A 20,178-nucleotide genomic window follows, 5' to 3' on the forward strand; every position below is an offset into this window, starting at 1 on the left:
AGCAGGACGAGCCTGCTTGAGGGGGCAGTGCCTGTCTCGTGTCTGGAAATGAAGTCTGAACGAGGACATTTCAGTTGAGTGCTGGAGTGCTACTTCCAGCCTACACTGGAGCCCCTAGGCTTCTGGGATACGGCATCAGAGGACAGAAGTTCTCAGTGCTGAGGGGAGAAAAGATCAGTGTGTGTGGAGGATATACCAAGGCAGGGGTGAGCATGGCCATCAAACAAACAAGAAAGCTAAAAAAAGGTGCTTTAGACTTTTCTATATGGGCAACCAGTCACTGCAAAACACCTCCATCTGTTTTTGTTTTTTCCCTTATAAAAAGCATTCTTACAAAATGCTTCTCATTTATGTAAAATATTTGAGACTAGGGCATGGTTGAGTATTTCAATAAGCTTCACAGTTTCAATCCACTTACTGTGTATGGTATGCACTAACAGTTCACACACAAGGGAGGCGTTTTTGATTATCTCGTGTCACAGACTGTGTAGTGGCAAGAATACTTGATTGTGAGATCAGCTTCATGCTTGGAGTGTTTTCAGCTTTGTCTAGCAGCTGTACAGTGATTATGCGTTTTGCTATTTTTGTTTTTCGGTTAATTTTTAGCTCTTCAGCAGACACAAGAGTGGAGTTTACAATTGCTGTGGAGTAAGGGAGTTCCCCAGGCATAAATGGGTATTGGGGGAACCAGTAATCCAGTTGCCACTGCTGCTTGGTAACAGTGTCACTCGTGGGAAGGATGGTAGTCATTTCATCCCTCAGTAATTTGGAGAACAGCTCCAGGATGCTGATGGATCTTGTGACTAATGTTTTTCTGCTGAGATGTTGCCTAAGATGAGAGGAATTGTCTAAGGCTTAGGCCTGGGAGCTTGTTTGGGTCAGGGATATTTTGCTGTCTTTCTTAGGAGAGAGCTGGTTTACAGGGAGTGCGACTGAGCAGTTAATGCTGAAAAAGGGCATTTCTCAATGCTGTATGTAGATGTGGCAGCAGAGGAACACGGCTTATGGGAGGGCTGTCCATGGGGGTGCTGCAATGCCAGTACGTATCTGTAGGATACCAGGTGTTTCCAAAGCAAAGCAGGGGTGGACGTAATGCTGGAAGCGTGAATTGAACGTGTAAAGGTGCTGGGCAATATCAGCATTGAAAAACGACAGTCTGTAGTTCTCGTAGTCCAGCAGGACGCCAATCCTTGTGGGGGGAATGGTAATTCTGATGTCTGGTGTCATCCCGCTGTGCAGGAATTCGTATTTGTGCCTGTAGGCAAGAAGCACAGTCAGAAATACCAAAGGGCACCCTGGCTTCTCAAAAGGAAGCACTTTGTGCACGCAGGCGTGTTGCAGGGTGTTTGTTCCCACTTCACATGCGTGGTGTGGACAGTCCCATCCTTCCTATGTGCCCCGTATTGACTGCCCCTGCCCCTGTGCTGAGCAATGGCTGTTTACCTGCTGATGGTGAGTGCTGCTTTTCTACACGACCTTATCCCTCAGTGCTCAGACCTGCGTGCCTGACCCACGTAACAGGCCTGTATTTCATGTTCCCAGCTGGCTGCAAACGGCTGGGTGGTGACACTTGGGAAAGCGTGAGGTCAGAGCACACTGTGGGACTTCATTTTTCTCCTCTACTAGGTTTTATCTGAAGTCGTCCCTTACTGCATGAAGGAGCTGTGCTCTGTCAGGCCGGTTAGGCTTGCCCCAGAGCAACACTTGTTGTCTCCTCAGTCTTGCAGCTCCAGAGCTGTAGGCACAGCCAAGGAGAGTTGATGAGGTGACTCAGCCATCCGTCCAGGCCCTGCAGTGCTGCCCACTTGCTCCCTGGGGCCTGTGGTACCGAGCCCCCTTTCCTGCCAAAGGCACAGGAACTGGGAACTGCTCACGCCCACGTCTGCAGCAGCAATGAGGGAGTGTAATCCCTCGGGCAGAGACTGACTCAGAGTGTGGCTCGGCATCCTCCAGACTATTTGATTTCATTTTTCAAACCCTGTTGTCTAAATTATGTTTCTGGCTGCTTTTCCTACAAGACAGCTCCCTCCTCAGCCAGGGGAGGTATAGATGGGGAATTTCCAGCCCTCATTTACTAGAGGGTGACCTCTTTTAATCATGATTCCTGAGCTGTGGATTAATGGAGGCCATGAAGGTGCACTGTACATAACTGCTTTGTCGTGAGGGTAGGCCTCATCTTCCATATGTAATCACTGTTTGAGTAATGCTGAGGTCCTGTAACAGTTACTCAATCTGCTCTCCCTAGTGTGGCACGCTGCAACCAAAAATATGAGACTTCTATGGAATGTGTGCCTTTCTGAGCAGAAGTGAGAAGATTTATTCAGCTAAAGTGAGTTATCTGGTATTTCACAAGGGCCTGCTTCTTCACTAACCACCTCCTCCACCCACACTGCTCAAACCTGAGAAAATTTCCCTGTAGAGATGGGTATGACAGTGACTCAAACTGAGCAGTGGCCCAGCTCTGTATTCTCTTCCCTGAAGTCCATGCTCATTGCTTCAGAAGAATAAGAGCAAACCTCAATGTACCTCTTAGCTCAATGTAGCAAGGAAATCAAATTAGCCTTCCTGCGGCGTATGGAAGAGTCATTAACCTCAGTGGGTTTAGTCCCTCTCATTAAGCAGCACTTCTCGCTGTGTGGGAGGCAAATGCCAGCACTGCTAAGGACTTTGGTTGTGCAGCAGGCCGATGGCTGGGGAGTTGTGGGCAGCAAGCACTTGGGAGTGTGTGCTCCCGCCAGCTGAGCTGCATCTAAAGCCTCTCTGTGTACCAGCTGGCAAGGACAGGAAGCTCTGGAACCACGCTGTGCCATCATTACCATCTGCTGACAGTGAGCATGCCGGGGCACTCAGGTGGTGCCCAAGCGTCCTGTTCAAGGGGAGCCAGCACCACAGTGGCAAATCATGCAGGCTGAGTGGCGTTCAGACAGGCTATGGGAGTTACTCAGGGATGCCTGTGACTTGTTCCTGGGTCCTTCACAGGGTGCCTGAATCTCCCATGAGATTCTAAGGCAATGATGTTAATTCAGTTGTCATTGTCCAGGGGAGAGCCGGCGGTCCCAGATGAAGCGTAAGGGGCAGCTGGCATTTCTGCATGCAGGTGCGGTTGTTCGGTACCTCCATGAGAACAGAGGTCAAAACATGGTGCATACAGCTGGATTCAGCTAGGTTTGTACTTTCTAAGTGGCATGGATCTATTTATTACTGGCTGTCTTCCCACTGGGGTTTCAGTGACCTATAACAAGGCCTTTATAGCTAACTTCTGTAATGCAGATTCTGTTCAAATTTTTATTCCTGGGACTGCCTCTTTCAACGTGAGAATGTCATGAAGCGGTAGGATTTGCTTAAAGGTTCCAGTATCCATCCAACACCAGATTACAGTGCCAATGGTGGAATAATCACAGGCCCCTGGTTAAGTGTTTGGCCGAGACTTTGGTGTAAGATCTCTGGCCACCCCTATAAGCCCGAGCTCTCTGCTGCTCTGTCTGCAGGTGTACATGCAGGAGGTGTTCCCACAGGAGACCTGTAGCCTCCAACAGCCCTTACCTTGATGGTGTGATGATGTGCCTCATGCACCAGGATGAGTTGTTTGCCCCCAGATAACCATGTCTCGGAGTGTTTTCAAAAGCCACACCAATTCTGTACTCTGTATCTTCCTCAGCTTCCACCTCCCAGTAATGCTTTCCTGGGAATGGGATCAGACTGCCCAGGATCCCAATACACCTGTGAGAGAGACAGGAATATGCTCTGGCAGGGACTCTTTGCAATGTTATTTAAAATGTTTAGCTATGTAATATACCTGGATGTTACATACCAGTAAATAATGTTTGTTGTTTCCTTAGTGCAGTGTGGATTTTTGATGACAGTGAAGTCCACATGCTGAGGACCTGACAGGTTTCTTTGTGACACCAACCCTGTTTTATCTTTGGGCAGCTTTGTATGAATGAATGCCCTGGGCACTTTCAGGACTAGGGAGAATAGCATCCTGTGCTGCCTGGGTTGTCTGGGAAGTTTTTACTTGCTAGAAAAGAAGAGTGCTCTGGTGAACCCCAGTGTAGTAGGGAAAAAATCTACACATTGTGTTTTCTTCCCAAACAAGCTGGGAAGAAATTTTACGTGTCACCCACCATCAGGAATGGAGCACTGCAACAGCATGGGGCAGCTGGGCAGGGGGAGACCAGCCTGTGCTGTGGGTAGATAGACCACCAAGAATTGGACGTGGTGGTAGGGCTTGGAATATGCTTCGGTACCTGGGCAATTAAAAGTTTTGACAGCAGATTGTGGTTTCTATCATAAAGGGTAGGAACCACGGTCTGCTATCCTTTATGACAGGAACCATGTAAAACAGATACTTTAAAAAGATGTCTGGGAGGGACTGACAAAGATAACATGCCACAGAGACCCTTCAGCTTGTTTTACGGGAACAGCCTCAAGAGTCAAAGGAGCTGGGGCCTTTGAAGATGCAAGGCTGCAAAAACAGTTTCTGAAGCAAGAAAACCGGACAAAAGAACCCATGGCAAATGCTTCTGAAACACCCCCACTCAATTTAAGAGGGCAGCATGAATCCTCTAAGACTACACCCCAGCTTTGCTTCAGAAGAAGTGGAGAGTCTATTAACTGTCATCGCTGCATCAAAGGGCATAGCAGGTTTCAAAACACACCTAAAGTTTTGGATGTGGAGTCACAGCCTGCATATTTCTGAGGTAGGATTGTCTGAGGATGTAAATTACAGAGACAAAGGATGTTGCTGGCTGAGCTCATCTACCTCCAGGTAATACCAAGAAATAACTGCACTCAGCATGCTGAGGGCCTGATGTGTAACAACAGGCGCAGCGAGGGTGGGCTGTACTTTGTGCCACCCCAGCAGCAATCATGTAAAGTAAGTGTACAGTTCATTAGAAGTGCATGTGTATGTCTTGGGAATAGCTTAAAGGCTGCTGAAATTGAGCCTGAGAGAGGCTGTGCTGCTACAGCTTGAAAAGGAATGATGCAAAATGGATGGGCAAACATCTGTGAACAAAATATTACCATAGTAATGAGGGTTGCAAAGCCACCAAGGCAAACCTGAATCAGACTGCAGGAGCTGCTGTGGCTAGGAAACACATAAGCCTTTTGGAGATCATGTAAACTTTGGTAAGAAGAGTTTGCTACATAATCTTGTGTGAACATTAGTCATTTCAACTTGAGGGCTTTTTTATTTTTTTACACAGCATCTTGGCGTGAGAAAGTCTTCTGAGTTCACAGTGGCATCAAAAACAGCCTCAGAGTTCAGCATGAGATGAGTGCCAGCTCTGGCTGCTTATGTGAAACATAAAAGCACCCTGTGGAAGGGTGGATGAAATCCCATTTAGGATCATCATGATGACATTGCATTTCCATGAAGGGGCTGAGTTGTGAGCACGTATGGCCCTGTGTCTGCAGATGCCTGTGCTGCTTATATGTTGTTTCTGTGGTGCTGACTGGAAACTGCTGCATTTTGGCAAGATGAGGTTCTCACTTTAATGGCAAATGGCCTAATTCTGTTTTGAAACCAAAATCTGTAGGCCCAAATAATAAGAGCTAAGCAAAGAGTTGACCAATTCAGCCATATTTTTCAGCAAGGAATAAGTATTTGTATCCCTCTCCTTTTTTTTAGCATTTGCTTTGGTGCATAATACCTGTTCAAATTTAGCTCAAGGTGCCCAACATGTAAGTAGATTTACACGTAATTGTGGCTGTCTGCACCTGTAATCCTCTTTGCTAACTTCCATTGACTTCCATGGGATGCTTAAGTTCCAAAGATTAACTAGGGAGAGAGATTTCAGCTCACAAAATCAATGACAGCTGCTGAAAGCCCCATTACCATAGAACCATGGAGTGGGTTGGGTTGGAAGGGACCTTAAAGCCCGCCTAATTCCACCCCCTGCCATGGGCAGGGACACCTCCCACTAGACCAGGTAGCTCAAAGCCCCATCCAGCCTGGCTTGGTGTCATCAGCAAACTTGCTGAGGGTGCACTCCATGGCACTGTCCGTGTCACTGACCAAGATGTTAAACAGTGGTGGTCCCCACAACGACCCCTGAGGAACACCCTTCATTGCTGGTCTCCACCTGGACATTGAGCCGTTGACCACAACTCTTTGAGTGTGACCATCCGGCCAATTCCTTACCCACTGAGTGGTCCATCCAGCAAATCTACATCTTTCCAATTTAGAGACAAAGATATCATGGGGAACATTGTCAAATGCTTTGCAGAAGTCCAGGTAGATGATGTCGCTTTCTCATCCCCTCTCCACCAATGCAGTAGCCCCATCGTAGAAGGCCACCAGATTTGTCAGGCACAATCTGCCCTCAATGAAGCCATGTTGGCTATCACCTATCACCTCCTTATTTTCCATGTTCCATTAGACACTTCCTGGCATTTATTTTAAAAATGCCTGTGCTCTGTACTACACAAGTCACTTTCAAAGAAGAGGCTCAGGTGCCCAAAGCACCAATTTTATTTTTTTTCTGCCTGTCCTGTAGTATTCACTGTAGTGAACAAGTTTTATGTAAGATGCATTGAGTGGTTTCCATTGAACAGACCTCTATGAAAACAGCTCCCAGATCACAATGTGTGCAATGAGACCAAGGAAGGATGGGCAGACTCTCATGCACATTATGTTTAAGGCTGCATCACCTTGGCAGCTTGCAGAAGAAGGGGCAGGGGCAAGGGAGAAACAGCCAGCAGAGAGTAGCAGCTCCTCAAGTCTTGGAAATCTGCAAGTGCTAGATCACTATAATTAAAGAGAGCCTAATAATTATGAAGATTATTTTAAGATTTTTAAAGAGTAAATGGGTTTTGATTTTTTTTTTGGTGACATTTATTTAGGTTCTTTGGGCTTTGTAAGGAATTAAATGGGGAGAAGTTGGTGCACACATCACACAAAGAGATATGGCATAGGTTAAAATAAGTCTGATTTTCTAAAAGGTATTTTATAGTCCTTTAAAAATACCTCCGGATATGTTTACAGTTGTCTAAAATTGAAGACAACCATAATCATTTGTGCAAAAACCAAGACGGAAAAATCTACTGCGTGGTCTGGAAGTTTTACTTGATCGGTGCCTGGCTTGGAGGTGAGAAGAGCTGCAATACCAGCACACCTTTTTAGTGGAGTTAAATTCAAGGTAGGGGTGTGTGATGGGTGAAGCAGCCACAAAACATACACATTAGTTGCAACTGAAATAATTTTGTGTACCTTGTAAAGCTGTTATCATAGACGGGCAGATCACACTCCGGGTTTTCCAGTTCATCACAGGCAATTGTAAATCCATCATCTAGGATTGCCAATAAAGGATGGGCTGTGTCTTCATTAAGACAGAAGTAGGTGCCTGCAAGGGAGAAGAATGTTTGAGAACTCCAGCAACTCCTTATGGCATTGTGGTTTGCAGCAAGGGTGTGGAGGAAATGTTAGGATCCACAGAAAGATTAACAGCATTCTGGAAGGAATCTGGCTGACACTGAGAGGACAAGGTTGTCCATTTTCAGATTTTTCAAATAAATGGGTGTTAAAGGAGCAACTTACAGCTTAACACTGTTTAGTTACAGCCTTGTGAAAAGCAGAAAATGGGCCTTAGCCTAGTTTTAAATCCAGCCAAGGCTCAAAGCTGCAGGCATTTTGCAGGAAGCAGCTATTCAAAGATGACAGCTCCTTCCTGCAACAGACTGTCCAATTCCGTCATCTTCCTCAGAGCTGAAGTAATATATTTTTAATCACTGAAAGGAAAAGGCAGAGGTTTAAAGGCCTCTCCATGGCCCCACTCTTCCATGTGTTCCACTCTGGGCACACTGAAGAGGAGGGATGACTACAAAGGTGCCACACGCAGCACCCCAGTGTGGGGCTCATTCCCCAGAGGCCACCCAGTTCAGCCTCCCCCATCCACCTGTCTTCACGGAGCGCGGGCTGGATGTGACTGATGCTAGCAGCCCTCTGAGAGCCTTCCCCAGCAGGGGACTGCTGCGCAAGCTGCTACAACACCCCCAGCAATGCGTGCCCCCCTCTGTCCAGGAGTTGTGAGGTTTGGGAGAGAGCTGCTTGCCCAACACAGCAAGCACCCCTCCTGCTTCAGCAGCTCCTCCTCAGAGCAGCCCTCAGAGAGGCAGGTCGGCTACGCCAGCCCGAGATGAAAGCACTTCTGCCTCGCCACCTTTGGAGACATCATGAAGCATGTCTGGCACACGGTGCTCAGCTGAGCAGGCACCGGCATCACAGCTGCCGTTGGTAGTTTGTGTTTGTGCATCAGCCCCAGCAAGGAGGAACCAAAGGTCATGCCTAGCGCTGGAGGTGAGCGCTTGCAGCTGACAGAACAATTTGCGTCGGCTGTTTACATAATGTAGGCTCTGAGAAGATAAATCTCTCTGTGCTAATCCCAAATTAAATCATTATAATCAAAGTGCAGTTACTTCAAAGCAAATACAACACAAACTGACAGCACAATTATAGGCATGTGCTGCTGAAAACAAACATATGCTGTGCTAGCAAAAATGGTAATCTCAAATACTGGGTTTGATTTGAGTAGCTGAAATAGACACAAACAATAGTAACACGAGTCCTCCTCTCCGGGGATGTAAGTGACTGTTTCTTTTCTGGGGTGTCACCAACATGTAGCAGACAGACGTGTAACTGAAATGCAGCCAGAGCTGTGTTAAAGCCTGTTCGGGGACTAACGTCTTGCATGGGTGTGTGGTCAGCCTGCTGAATAAGCAAAATTTGCAAATCTCACACGTGAGGTAAGTGCAAAAGAGAGACAGGTATGGTGTGAGTGCATCTGTGAGTGACATGGGAGGTTTGGGACACCCCAGTGAAGTTGCAGCATCATTATAGCAGTGTTAACGATGAAAATGGGTGTCTGTAATTATAAGGCACTAAAATGAGCTCTGATTAGAGGTTGGGAGGTGAAAGGGCTTCCAACTTCCCCTTGGCAGAGAAGCTTAATGCTTGTCCGGTGTGGCACTAAGAGCAGAGAGGGTAATGCAATACTGTGACAGTTACCAAAACCCAAAACTTCCAGCTGAAGGATGGACCACCTTTTTCCAACAAATAAAGAAATCAGCCTTCAGAGCTTCCCCCAGCCAAGCAGGAGATGTGCTAATACAGACACAGGAAGGCTTCACATACCCACATTACTCTGGAAAGTGCTGACTGCCTCAGTTATACCTCCCAGCAGCAGCATTCAAGGTAATCTCTGAAGTAAACTGAAATCACACCTCAGCTTTCTTCCCTGGTGTGTCAGTACTTGGCAAGCTGGTGATATCTGGGGGCACTGGGCTGATCTACTCCTTTAAAATGTTTAGAGATTAGAAATTTTCAAGTCTCAAATGAACTGGGCAAAAAAATGTTTTTGAATAACAGAGCTAAAGCAATGCACTTATTGTTACAAAAAGACTTTTTTCATTTCTAAAATGTTACCAGATGCGTAATTAGATGTAAGAGATTAGGACCTGATCCAGACACCATTGGAGCCAGCAGGAAGCTTTCTGTTGGGATAGTAGATGCTATGGCAAGCTGCGGGAGTTATCCAAGCTGCACAGTACCTGTGGTGTGTATCAGGACAGGCTCACTTCTTTCACTGGAACCACCCAGGTTTAAGGCTCTAACACAGATGCGATAGCTTTGTATTGGCTGGAGGTGAATTAGGACTTCACAGTTAGGAATCCCAACAATAGATCTATAGAAAATAAATCCGAGGAGAATGATAGGGTAGAGAACAAAGGTGGGCCTTTGAGATTATTTTTCTGAACAACAGAGAAGAAATTACATGATCAGCTTCTCTTATAACCTTCAACAAGATTTCAGCTTTTCTAGTAAGAGTTGCCAGCGGTAAGAGAGACTCTGAGATTTTTACATTTGTTTCTACGCTTTTCCCCATGCCCTGTATATTCATTTTCCATTAACAATTATACAATTAAGTTTACTGAAAGGAATGTTTCTAAAGGTGAATTCCTACAAAAGTAAAACAAATTTTAACTTTGCTTCTTGTAAGTTGTCACATCCAGTTCCTAACAGAAGCTGCTGCCAAAACGGAGGACAGGGAGAAAATATTATCTCATTTGACTGCTCACAAGTAGGCACCATAACTTGAATTTTTATATTTAAGCTTGATATGGGAAGATATTTCTGCAACTCTAAAATGGGAAATGTCCTTAAACCATTTCCAGTAGAGAGTAAAATTGAAAAAATACCACAGGTTGTTCATGGATAGTGTGCAAACACAGAAATCAAGTTCTTTTAAATAATTTGTTATGAAATATTCACACAACCATCACTTACAATTACATCTAATTATTTAAATTCCATTTAAATTTCCCATATACTTAATGGATGAACTAACATATACAGCTTGTTTTTCAGGGAGAGAGAGGATATTTCAATGCCATTGTAACAGAGCTAGACTTTTGTGATAGGATATTATGATTTTTATATACTTCTTCCTTTTGGCTGGGCTAAGTCATAGTGAAAAAAGGAAGAGCAGATACACAGATGTATTCTTTCACCATACGCTGAGATACTGAAATGCAGAGCTAACCCAGCTGCTTATTCCTTGCAGTGCCACTCTGGAACCTCCACAGCCAAGTAGTTTGGGGCTGACTTTAGTCCAATACATTTTTTAAGAATCAAAAGCTTGAATACGTGTGCCTGATCCTGTTACTGATAACGTCAGTATTGGTATTTCCTATTCACAACTGAGATTTTCTACTCCCTACCCCAGGCAAATCAAATCACGGGCTACTAAAATGCTTCTTGTGGCACAATTCATTTCTTCAGCCCTGTATGGTCCACAGTTCCCCAGAGGTTGTTCTGCACATCCTTGGGCTTGCACATTTCTAAACACATTGTCTTAGGCTTTTGACCAAAGGGTCCTTTCTCAGTGCTACCTGATATCACATGACTTTAAATGGTTTAATCTCTACAGGCTGTAAACTTGATAGAATAGTGACTCACTCAGTAACAGTGTCGTCATTTTCTTCATCTGTCAGCTTGGACAATTCGACCATGTAGGAATCAACGGGGTTAATGTCTCTAGATTCCCAGCACACTAGTGCTGCATTTTCACAGCTTCGTATCTTTTTACTCTTAATTATAGGTGGTGAAGGAGCTAAAAAGTAGGCAAAAGAACAATTTAAGTAATTGCTTGAAGACATTTGCAACAAGCATGCTTGAAAGATTTTTAAAACATATAGCAAAGTTGTTTACTCAATGTTATATGGTTAAAGAAATCTGCTTCCCCCATGGACAATAAACAGCAGGCAGGGTGTTTAACAGTACTATTCAAAAACTTCATTTGGACTATAAAGGTTCCAAGATAATTAGTCAGAAAAGGGATGTATAACCTGTCTCTATGCATGCTCATTCTCTTTCTGTCATTGTTTTTATCTTTGCCATAAAAGTTCATCCCTTCTCTGCTCTGAGATGTCAAAGGTCTCTGGAATGAGTGCTTCAAGGTCTCACTCTGACCTGCATTACTGACATAAAGTCCAGAGACTACTGTGGATTTCACTATGAAGATCCTATAGTCATATGAGCAAAATACATTTACCTGTTACATAAACAGCTCTTTCGCTTGGTGGACTGATGCCAGAAGCATTTAAAGCACTGACCCAAAACTCATATTGTGTATTTGGCAACAGATTAGTAATGGTGCAGTAAGTTTCTTTGACTTTTAGCACATGCTCTGAAATGGAAAAAAAAAAAACAAAGCATTTACAGTGTCTTTACACAGTTACCTGCCCTTCCCCAAGGCCTCATCAAATAATGGGAGTTGCAGTTTATTGTTTTGTGTGATGAGTTCAAGAGCTCCTTTGCTCCCTACCCTTTGATTAGGCTGCTTCACCATACCTTCCTCTAAGAACTGACAAATTGGATAATGCATCAGCTTCTGTAGGAGCAACATCACTCAGAGGGAAAAAAAAACACAAACAGAAAAAAAAACTGAAAGGTAGGTCAACCACCCATCACTGATTATTTTTTTTAAAAAGACCCTGCACATTACCACTCCGGGGATGCTATCCGTTCAGCTCTCCCCAGCAGTGGGACAAGAGCTGAAGCAATTTCAATACTATTTTTTTCATTCTTTGTTTTACAAAATTTGTACAGTTCTGCTTTTCTTTCTGAACTGGCCATTTGGCACTGTATAGGCTTCTGCTTAAATCTGAGAAGTGTCTGGGTGTTTGCAGTAAAGGTTCTGAAACATTACTATTAGAAAATGCAGTTTTATCATAAAGCTGAGACATTTTAGAATGGTTCTGTGGTTCTTTTTTGGGTGTGTGGTTGTTGGGGAGTTGCAACCTATTATTAGCATTGAGATAAACTGTAAAATGACTGTGGGGGTTTAAGTGGGCGTGCCGATAATAGGATGATTTGCTTTCTAAAAATACCGTGCTTTGCACTGGATGCGGTGTATGTGTGTCTGCTGCAGTGTCTGCCCCTCAGGAAAGGAAATGCTTCTATTAGGACCTGACTGCATCCACTGCCCCTCCTTCCCACTCCTGCTATCCCAGCTGCTCCCATGGTCCTGTCTTTGCTCCTGCGATGGGTCCTGATGCAGCTGGCAGCACGACAGACCTGACAGGGAAAGTGTAACAAAGCTGGCAAAGCTGGAAGCAGGAGCTGCGGTGGCATATATGACATTTTGGTGGCAGACAGAGTAGCTGCTGAAGGTGCACTGATTGCTACAGCAAGGTCCGGAGGCACTTTGGAACACGCTGTTTTTGACAGTGGGGACCAAGGTTTTCCCCTTGGGTCTCAGCCTCCTGTACCTGCTTGCTCGTTACCATGCCTCTCATTGCTCACTGGTTTGTAGCACAGCTGGTAGCACTCAACAGTGTCATCTGAGAAGAGGCCCCAGCAAACTCTCAGTGAGGTGCCAGTCGCTGCGTTGGGAGCCTGGGGATTGATCACAGGGGCACAAGGAGCTGCAGAGGGGAAAACAGATCGGTTTTTGAATGTATGTGAAGCATGATCTGTTGTTGACAAGCAAACACTTCTCCCACAAAAGCGTAAACACAAAGCCTAGGCATTGAGTGGAGTCGCATTCCACTCACATGGAGAAGAGTTAGGAGCTGACCCAGTAAATAGCTGGAGATGATAATCAGGTCTCTGGTGTACAAACTCATCTCTCTTCAAATCAAAATCAGAACAACAAAATAACAAAAACCTCAGCTCACTCCTTCTCTGTAAACTTCACCACCCCGTCTCTGAGAGCTGCTGTTCCCCAGCCAGCTAGTACAGCCCTGCAAGAGCAGCATCTAACAGGCACTGCACCCCTGGGGGCCAGCCCTGCTGCTGAAGATCCTCTGGAGGAAAGACAAATGAAAAGCTGTCCAACAGAGGGTCAGCAGCACAAGCAAGCAAGCGGCAAATGCTATTTTACTTTTAAAAACCACAGTGTATGGGCAGGAAAAAATGCGTATTGTCTGATTATTTCTGACTATTTGTGGTGTGCCAGAAAAGGCTTACTCTCTCAAACTTTTTTTTTTTTTTTATCATTAGGAATTTATTTGGATTTTGCTTTGTTTCCTGTGGGTGACAGGAAAACATTTACTAAATAGCAGAGGGACAAAGCACTGAAATCTAGTTATTGAGAGAAGCTGGAGAGATTGTATAATTGGTATTGTTCTGGTATCCCTCTCTGCTTTATTCAAGTAACTACAAGGAAAGACAAGTTATCACCAGCTCAGCATGCCTGACCCTTCATCAAAAAGGTGGGTGGCTTTGTGAGCCTTCTAGGAAATCATCCAGGAACTAGAAAATTCTGGTAGTTTTATACTAAAAACAAGTGAAAAAAAAAAACAGAAATAGCTTCCAGAGTCTCTGCATATATAGGCAAACTAAAAATATCTAGAGGGCAAGCGAGGGAGAAGCTAACTCTGCCTTTGCAGTTCTCCTTTAAAAGAAGTGATGGAATTCTTTTTAATTCATATACTTAATTGAATGTAAATAGGTCTTAAATAATAATCAGATAGGAAGAGTACCTGGAATAGTATTAATAGAGTTCATTAGTTGTTCAACTTCTGAGAAATCTATGATGCGTTCTTCAAAGTCTGGCAGTGTTGAAAGCTCTAAATCCACTTCTTTCTTTAAGAATTCTTCCAGTCTATAACATAAGAAAAAATGTCTAATTAGAAGCACCACAGTGTTGGAGATACCATTCTATGATATCTATTGTTTAGAGGAAAAGAACAGCAAGCTCTAAATTAACATCTGTTTCCTTAAAACAGTGTTTCCATAGCTGTTTTAAGCTCAGCCTTCCCATGCCCTTTGCTTGGGTGTGTGGCCACATCAGATCAGTGTCCAAGATGCCAAACGCAAGCAGCTGGATGCAGATGGGACTGAGGGACCATGCTTCGTGTGGCCTGTGCTGCCACAGAGCAGGTGCGTGAGATTTCCCCTAGTGCCCCTCTGCTCCTTGACTTTCATCTTGTTTTTTAGAATTGATGACTCTGTTACTAATTCAGGATCTCTTCGGTTTAGGTGTTGTAACTTTGAAACAAAGGAGTATCTTTTCTGTATGTTTTCAAAATGTATGCCAATCAATTTAAATATATATATATATATTGCAAATTATGTAGTCTTGCTTAAGATTTCTTCCAACTGCTTCAACATCTTTCATGATCTGCCTTGAGCACTCACAGCTTGACTTTCTACCCCTCTATATTAATGCATAAATTAGCTTGTTAGTAATCTATCTCGGGTGATTGGTTTTAGGCAGGTTTGTATCCAGGGCCTTTCTATCAAGATCTTTAGGAATCCTGTTTTTCAGTCATTGAAATTGGTTCCTTATGACTCAGCTGAAAACAGTGATTTATTCATGCTTTAACTCTCCTTCTGAGTTTTTTGAAATTGGCTCAAAACTAGTTTTGAGTGTTGAACTTCCTAGAGCAACTTCTCTTGCAGCAGTTTAGACAAGAGATACTAAAGGTTTCCGTAGCTCTAGTAGCTTAGCTAAAATCTGTGTGCCTGAACGGAATATAGAACATGCAAATGGCTACAATAACAGCTCTAATTAGCAAGAAGAAATGTGACACAAAATCCCAAACTGTGATACTACCTGTCAACCATGGTTACCGCTGCCTGTAGAAAAAAAGAGAGTGTGTGTTAAAGAAAGAAAAGATATATTTCTTGCATCAGGCCAGAGGAGACTACATCGTGCTGCTGACCTGTCTTATATGTCCCAAATGCAGCCCTTAGGGTGAGCTAATTGGCCCTCGCACAGCTCTAGGAGCAAAGCTTTCTGTAACAGCCCATTCAAATGGACAGGTCATGGGGCATTTACAGTAAGACAACACGCAGCATCAGGCAGGGAGCAGCATCTGCCCAGCTAGACTCTAGACTCTTTCCTTCCTCAGTCGTCCAACAGGGAAAGCCGACAATGGCTGGTGAAAATAACATTGTGAACATTGTCTGTATTGGAGGTAGTATGAGCATTGCTACCATAATTTACCCAGCCAAGGGCCACACCGGGAACATCCCAAGAGACCAAAGGCCAGCACTGATGTGCAGTCAGTGCAGCAATTTCTCTCGAAGACGGACATACAGTCCCTGGAGGACCTAAGCAGCTGAGAGCTCATGAGCAAGAGCTATTCACCACTTGGTGCTATGCTGGGGAGAGGAGCCTCAGCCCCACGCCCTGAAAGATTGGAACAGTGGTTATTATGGATGATGTAGAACTGTGTACGAGGTAAGGAGAAAATAAGGTTATTCCCAGAGATGCAGAGGAATGGAAAAGTCATTTCATGAAAAGAGTTCATCAGGTTGGGCTACCCCTGCAAGTCCTTCCATTGGAATGGACAGGAGGTGCTTGAGAGCTTCGTTTACTGTCCAGTTCAGAAGTTGCTGTAACTGTGCTATAGAAATACTCCCACTCACCCGAGTTACAGGACAGCTCGCATTAAAGCAATCATTCATCAGCAGTGAAAATTTTATTTTTAGTTTTTTCCCTATTATTTTTCTACCTGCTAAGAGAAATAGCTCTCAACACCTCCTCAACAGCGGGATTCATCTGTCACTTTGCAGGCGCTCATAATGTGTTTAGTTTGGAGCCTCCTGTTCAGCTGAGCTTTCCAACAAAATGAGCAAGGAAAAGAAACGTCTTCCAAAGTGGAAGCATCAGCCTGCTTCCTGTGAGCCCAAAACAGAGCAAGGGAGCTGAGCCTGTGTGGGGCAATGAACACTGCTAAGTGTTTCCAGAGTTTCCTGAGGCAAGTTTTTTTAGAGCTATCTTCTCTCCGAACCCCAGCAAGACTCATAAATCACTGCATATCCAAATGACAAATTTCTGCTGCCGCTGCATTTTGGCCCCATTGTGCTGCCCCACCAAGTCAATGCCCCCATGCCAAGCACCTAGAGCAGTAACAGCACGCAGACTGGGAACCCCAAATACTCTCTAGCAATAAAGTTGCTGTAGACTACCTGCAAGCAGCAAAAAGCATTTAGAAGGGGCCTTGACAATCAAAGCTCTTTACCTTCATAAAATTGGCTTTGTCATTTTCCAGGTAAAGCTCCTGGGTTGTGTCTGTCAGCTCCTTACAGGTGTCAAGATGTTCCCCACAGCTGACGAGCTGCCCATATAACGCTTCCAGCTTCCGCCTCTTCTCTTCCCCCAGAGCTTCCAACTGTTCTTCGTACTTCTGAGCAAGCACTTGCACTGCATCGTTGTAATGCACCTCGAAGTTCTGCTCCTGCCTCCCAAAATTCTCCTGCAAGGCATTTGGTGTTTTGTTCCTCGGCATCAGACCTGATCCATAACTCAGTCAATGAAAAATGTTTCTCAGGCCTGCCTAAAATTCTCCTTGACAGTGATGCAATGCCAGTACACAGAAGGTGTTATTTGACTAACTTGCATTTTAGGTGTTCATTCTAATATTTCTCCCCCACTGAGGCCCCATAGAGTGTCGGATTTGGTTCCAGACATAACAAGAGCATCAGAAATTATAATAAAAACAGTGATGCAAAGCAACTGTCTCCAACCTAAGCCCAGGGAGCACAACTTGGGCTAGATCCTAGCCATAATCTCCCCAGTATTTCTACCTACACAATCAAGCAAATCCTTCCACTAAAGAAACCATGGCAACCCAGTGGGATCCATGGATTCACTGTGGGGGAGCTGAGCAGTTAATGCTGATATCTTCACTTGCTGCTGGAGAAAGCATTAGGAAGGAAGATTTAAGGAGCAGGCAAGGCTTTATTGTCAGCAGCTGCCCACTGCTCAGGCACTGATGTCCTTCTGTGCCACATGCAGCAGAGAAAAGACAGTAGGTGCCTTGAGTTACGGCTTCAATCTGACTTGCTACCAGCTGGACCCCTTCCCCCAGGGCCAAGTTGACATGAGCCAAGCAGGAGCACAACCCCTGAAGTGCTGTATCTCGAAGCAGCTGGTCCAAGGGTTTGCCTGGATCTGTAAATGAAACCGAGTGAGCACAAAGGGTACACTGTGGATGGATTAGCTAGATCACAGGTCCTTGGCCACTTAAAACTAAGAAAACCTGGGTGGGTATGGCTTTATTTCTGAATGCAAGTTTTGTGCAAAGGTTTAATGTGGTTTTACCAGCCCACTTAAAAAAACAATTAGGATGAATTTTCCTGAGTACCTCAGTCTAGGCAAACCCCACGATAACTCTGAGTTCTGGTACTCTAATTACTTACCCCATTAACAACTGAATACTGTGACTCTGTCAAATCCGTTCACGCCCCAGTACCAAAGTGTTAGCCCAAGGAGAAATGCCTTACCTCTACAGTGATGAAGATTTCTTCCAAGTGACTGGCAAAGTTTTCTATCTGAGCAATCTGTTCTTCCAATTTGCACATGTTTTTATGAATCTCCTCCTACCAGAAAAACCCAGCATGAGTCTCAGCATGTCCAAACACTGTTTTAGAGGCACCACAGCACACTTGTACTAGTCTTACCTTCTCGCTCTCCACGGCATTGGAGAGCTGAGCCACCTCATGATCCCTGTGCTCACCAAACAGTTTGTCAAAGGCTCGGATTGGCATCTTGCAGGTAGAGCAAAAAACATCTGCTGTTTCCTCCTCCTCACTGACAGCCTGGCTGCTCTGCTCATCTGACATGCCACCGCTGCTAAGCCCCTCTCTGGACCACATGTGGCTCTCGGTGTCATCCTCTGCTATGGCTTTGCTCTGATCTTCATCTTGAGAAGCCTCGCCAGGAAGTCCCTGTTGCTTTGTACTTTGATCTTTTACTGGAGAGCTGCTTTTTGATGCACTGTATATAGAGCCTTGCGATCCTGCTTTTTGTGTGTGAGCCGGTGGCCATCTTCTCTCCACCGTCTCCAGATGTCCTCCAAGAAGCTCAAGCTCTTTTTCTTTATCCTCATCAAGTCCATACATCTTGGCCAGCTCTGCAACCTCCTTTTCCAAGTCATATCCAGCTTCTTGTGAGTGCTGAATTTTTTCAGTGCTCAATGCAGGTTCCTTTCTGCTATTCCCCCGAGATCTGTCTGCTTGACCAGATGGCTCCTCGGGAAAGATATCAAACCTTTCCTTTGATCCATAAAGATCCATGTGATAAAATATCAAGCCTTCAGCCTCAGTCTCACTAGAATCTGCAATTGGTGGGGAACCTGAATGACCAGGCAGCTGGCCACTAGTTTCATACTGTCTTGCACTGCCAGATCTGGCTGACATTGGTATCCTCAGTGAGGCTTTTGAGATGACAAGTCTCAGTCCTGTAAAAGAAAATAAAGATCCTTAGCTACATACTTTGATTTCAAGCATGAGTTTTTCTTGCTTAAAAATGTATTGATGGAATAGGTTTGTCTGAGGACTGCTCAGGGCCTGGAAGTATTCATGGGAAAAACCAAAGTGTCATTTCCTAACAGGATGCTTGGCTTTTCTTGCCTCTGTGTCTTTGGTGTGTATCCTGTGTTTTCTGAGTGGCTCGTCTGTGACCCTGACACCAATTTCCTAACTGTGGAGTAGTCCTGTCTTCAGCTCAACACTGTGACTGTGCTTCAGGTGTCTTATGCAGTTGGAGATGAGCTGGTTTGAAGTCTGTTCACCCTCCATCTGCTGGCAAGCACTGTTTCTGTACTGTCAGTCAGGCATCCTGTAGGAAGCCCTCTCTTGTGACCACAGATGCCCCATAATATGTTAGCAAATGACCTGAAAATTCCTGTTCTAGAATTTTCAACTGATCATTCTTGAAATTTAAACTTGACGTTTCTTTTAACTTTATTCTGACTCCAGGTCTCCAAACCTTTCTATAAAACAGGGATACATCCTGCCCTTTCGGGGTTCGCAGGTGTTGTGAAAATATTTTTTTTTTACATAAATGAAGTTCACAGAAAAAGATCAGTGATGATCCCCATGATAAAGCATAGAGGAAGCAAGGCAGGCCATTGACCCTTGAATTGAGAGAAGTTTGCTCTGACCCGGAGCTTGCACACTTTATCCATCCTGTGCAACGTGGGAGGTGTGAAAAGAGCCCGCGGATGTGAAATGCAGAGCTGTATGATAAAGCAGATGCATGTGGGACAACATTAAAGGTACACAGGCAATCTTAATGCTGACCCCCCAAGCCCACTCCTTCCCACCCTCCCGCTATTAATAACAGCACATGAAATAATGCTAGTACAGGGAGACCACCTGGTGCTCTGTCAGAGCTGCAATGTTCAAACAGCCCTCCACTGCTCAACAAAATCATGGATACAAAACTGCTCAGGTCCATTTTCCTAGAAATTTGCTACTACAATCAACAGAGTTCATAGAAATGTTTCAGTCAAATATTAAGAAATCTATAGTTATATCTATTTCTAACTCAGCAAAACAGATAAAAGCTTTGAAACCACTTTCTCACAGAAAATAAAAAACACAAAGTTCAGTCACTCAACAAGGTTATCAGAGCTTCTGCAGAAGCTTTCACATAAGCTTTGCTTTCAAACTACTTTTCACAGTCTCTATAGTTTCAAGTACTTGGTGTCACCTCAAATTTATTTAATCAATATTTTATTGATATTCTTGAGGATTACTTAGCTAACAAAGTCAACAAATTCAGTGACTTATTCGAAAGCAACTTTTTGAACCGGTGTAAAATGGTAAGAAACTTTCCACTCTCCAGTTTGATATCAATGACTGAAAACAGTCCAGCCTCCTGGGGCTGTAAGAAAGCACACAAAGAAGTTCACCATTGTCTTCTAGCACTGCAAACA

At 44.5% G+C, this 20,178-nt stretch overlaps 1 protein-coding gene across 1 annotated transcript; it reads right to left on the reverse strand.

The window, feature by feature from the left end:
• Window positions 1–63: 63 nt before the first annotated feature.
• Window positions 64–18,690, reverse strand: FSD2 (fibronectin type III and SPRY domain containing 2). The gene is made up of 12 exons (XM_040569386.1): window positions 17,918–18,690; window positions 17,741–17,836; window positions 16,477–16,710; window positions 15,063–15,085; window positions 13,987–14,108; window positions 12,772–12,927; window positions 11,553–11,687; window positions 10,958–11,111; window positions 9,550–9,683; window positions 7,214–7,346; window positions 3,544–3,720; window positions 64–1,255 (listed from the first exon to the last, which is right to left on the reverse strand). The coding sequence occupies exons 1-12, from the start codon at window positions 18,653–18,655 to the stop codon at window positions 1,003–1,005; spliced, it is 2,355 nt and encodes a 784-aa protein (XP_040425320.1). The 5' UTR covers window positions 18,656–18,690; the 3' UTR covers window positions 64–1,002.
• Window positions 18,691–20,178: the final 1,488 nt, after the last annotated feature.

The sequence above is a fragment of the Cygnus olor genome, chromosome 11 (assembly GCF_009769625.2).
Source record: "Cygnus olor isolate bCygOlo1 chromosome 11, bCygOlo1.pri.v2, whole genome shotgun sequence".
In the NCBI taxonomy this organism is placed as follows: Eukaryota; Metazoa; Chordata; class Aves; order Anseriformes; family Anatidae; genus Cygnus; species Cygnus olor.

Excerpts from the sequence above, each read along its gene's own strand:
- FSD2 (XM_040569386.1), bottom strand. The coding sequence starts at position 18,655 with ATGTCAGCCAGATCTGGCAGTGCAAGACAGTATGAAACTAGTGGCCAG. Across the intron at positions 17,837-17,917 it reads ATGCCGTGGAGAGCGAGAAG|GAGGAGATTCATAAAAACAT; the intron begins GTAAGACTAGTA and ends TTTTTCTGGTAG. Across the intron at positions 15,086-16,476 it reads ACAAAGCCAATTTTATGAAG|GCAGCGGTAACCATGGTTGA; the intron begins GTAAAGAGCTTT and ends TTTTTTCTACAG.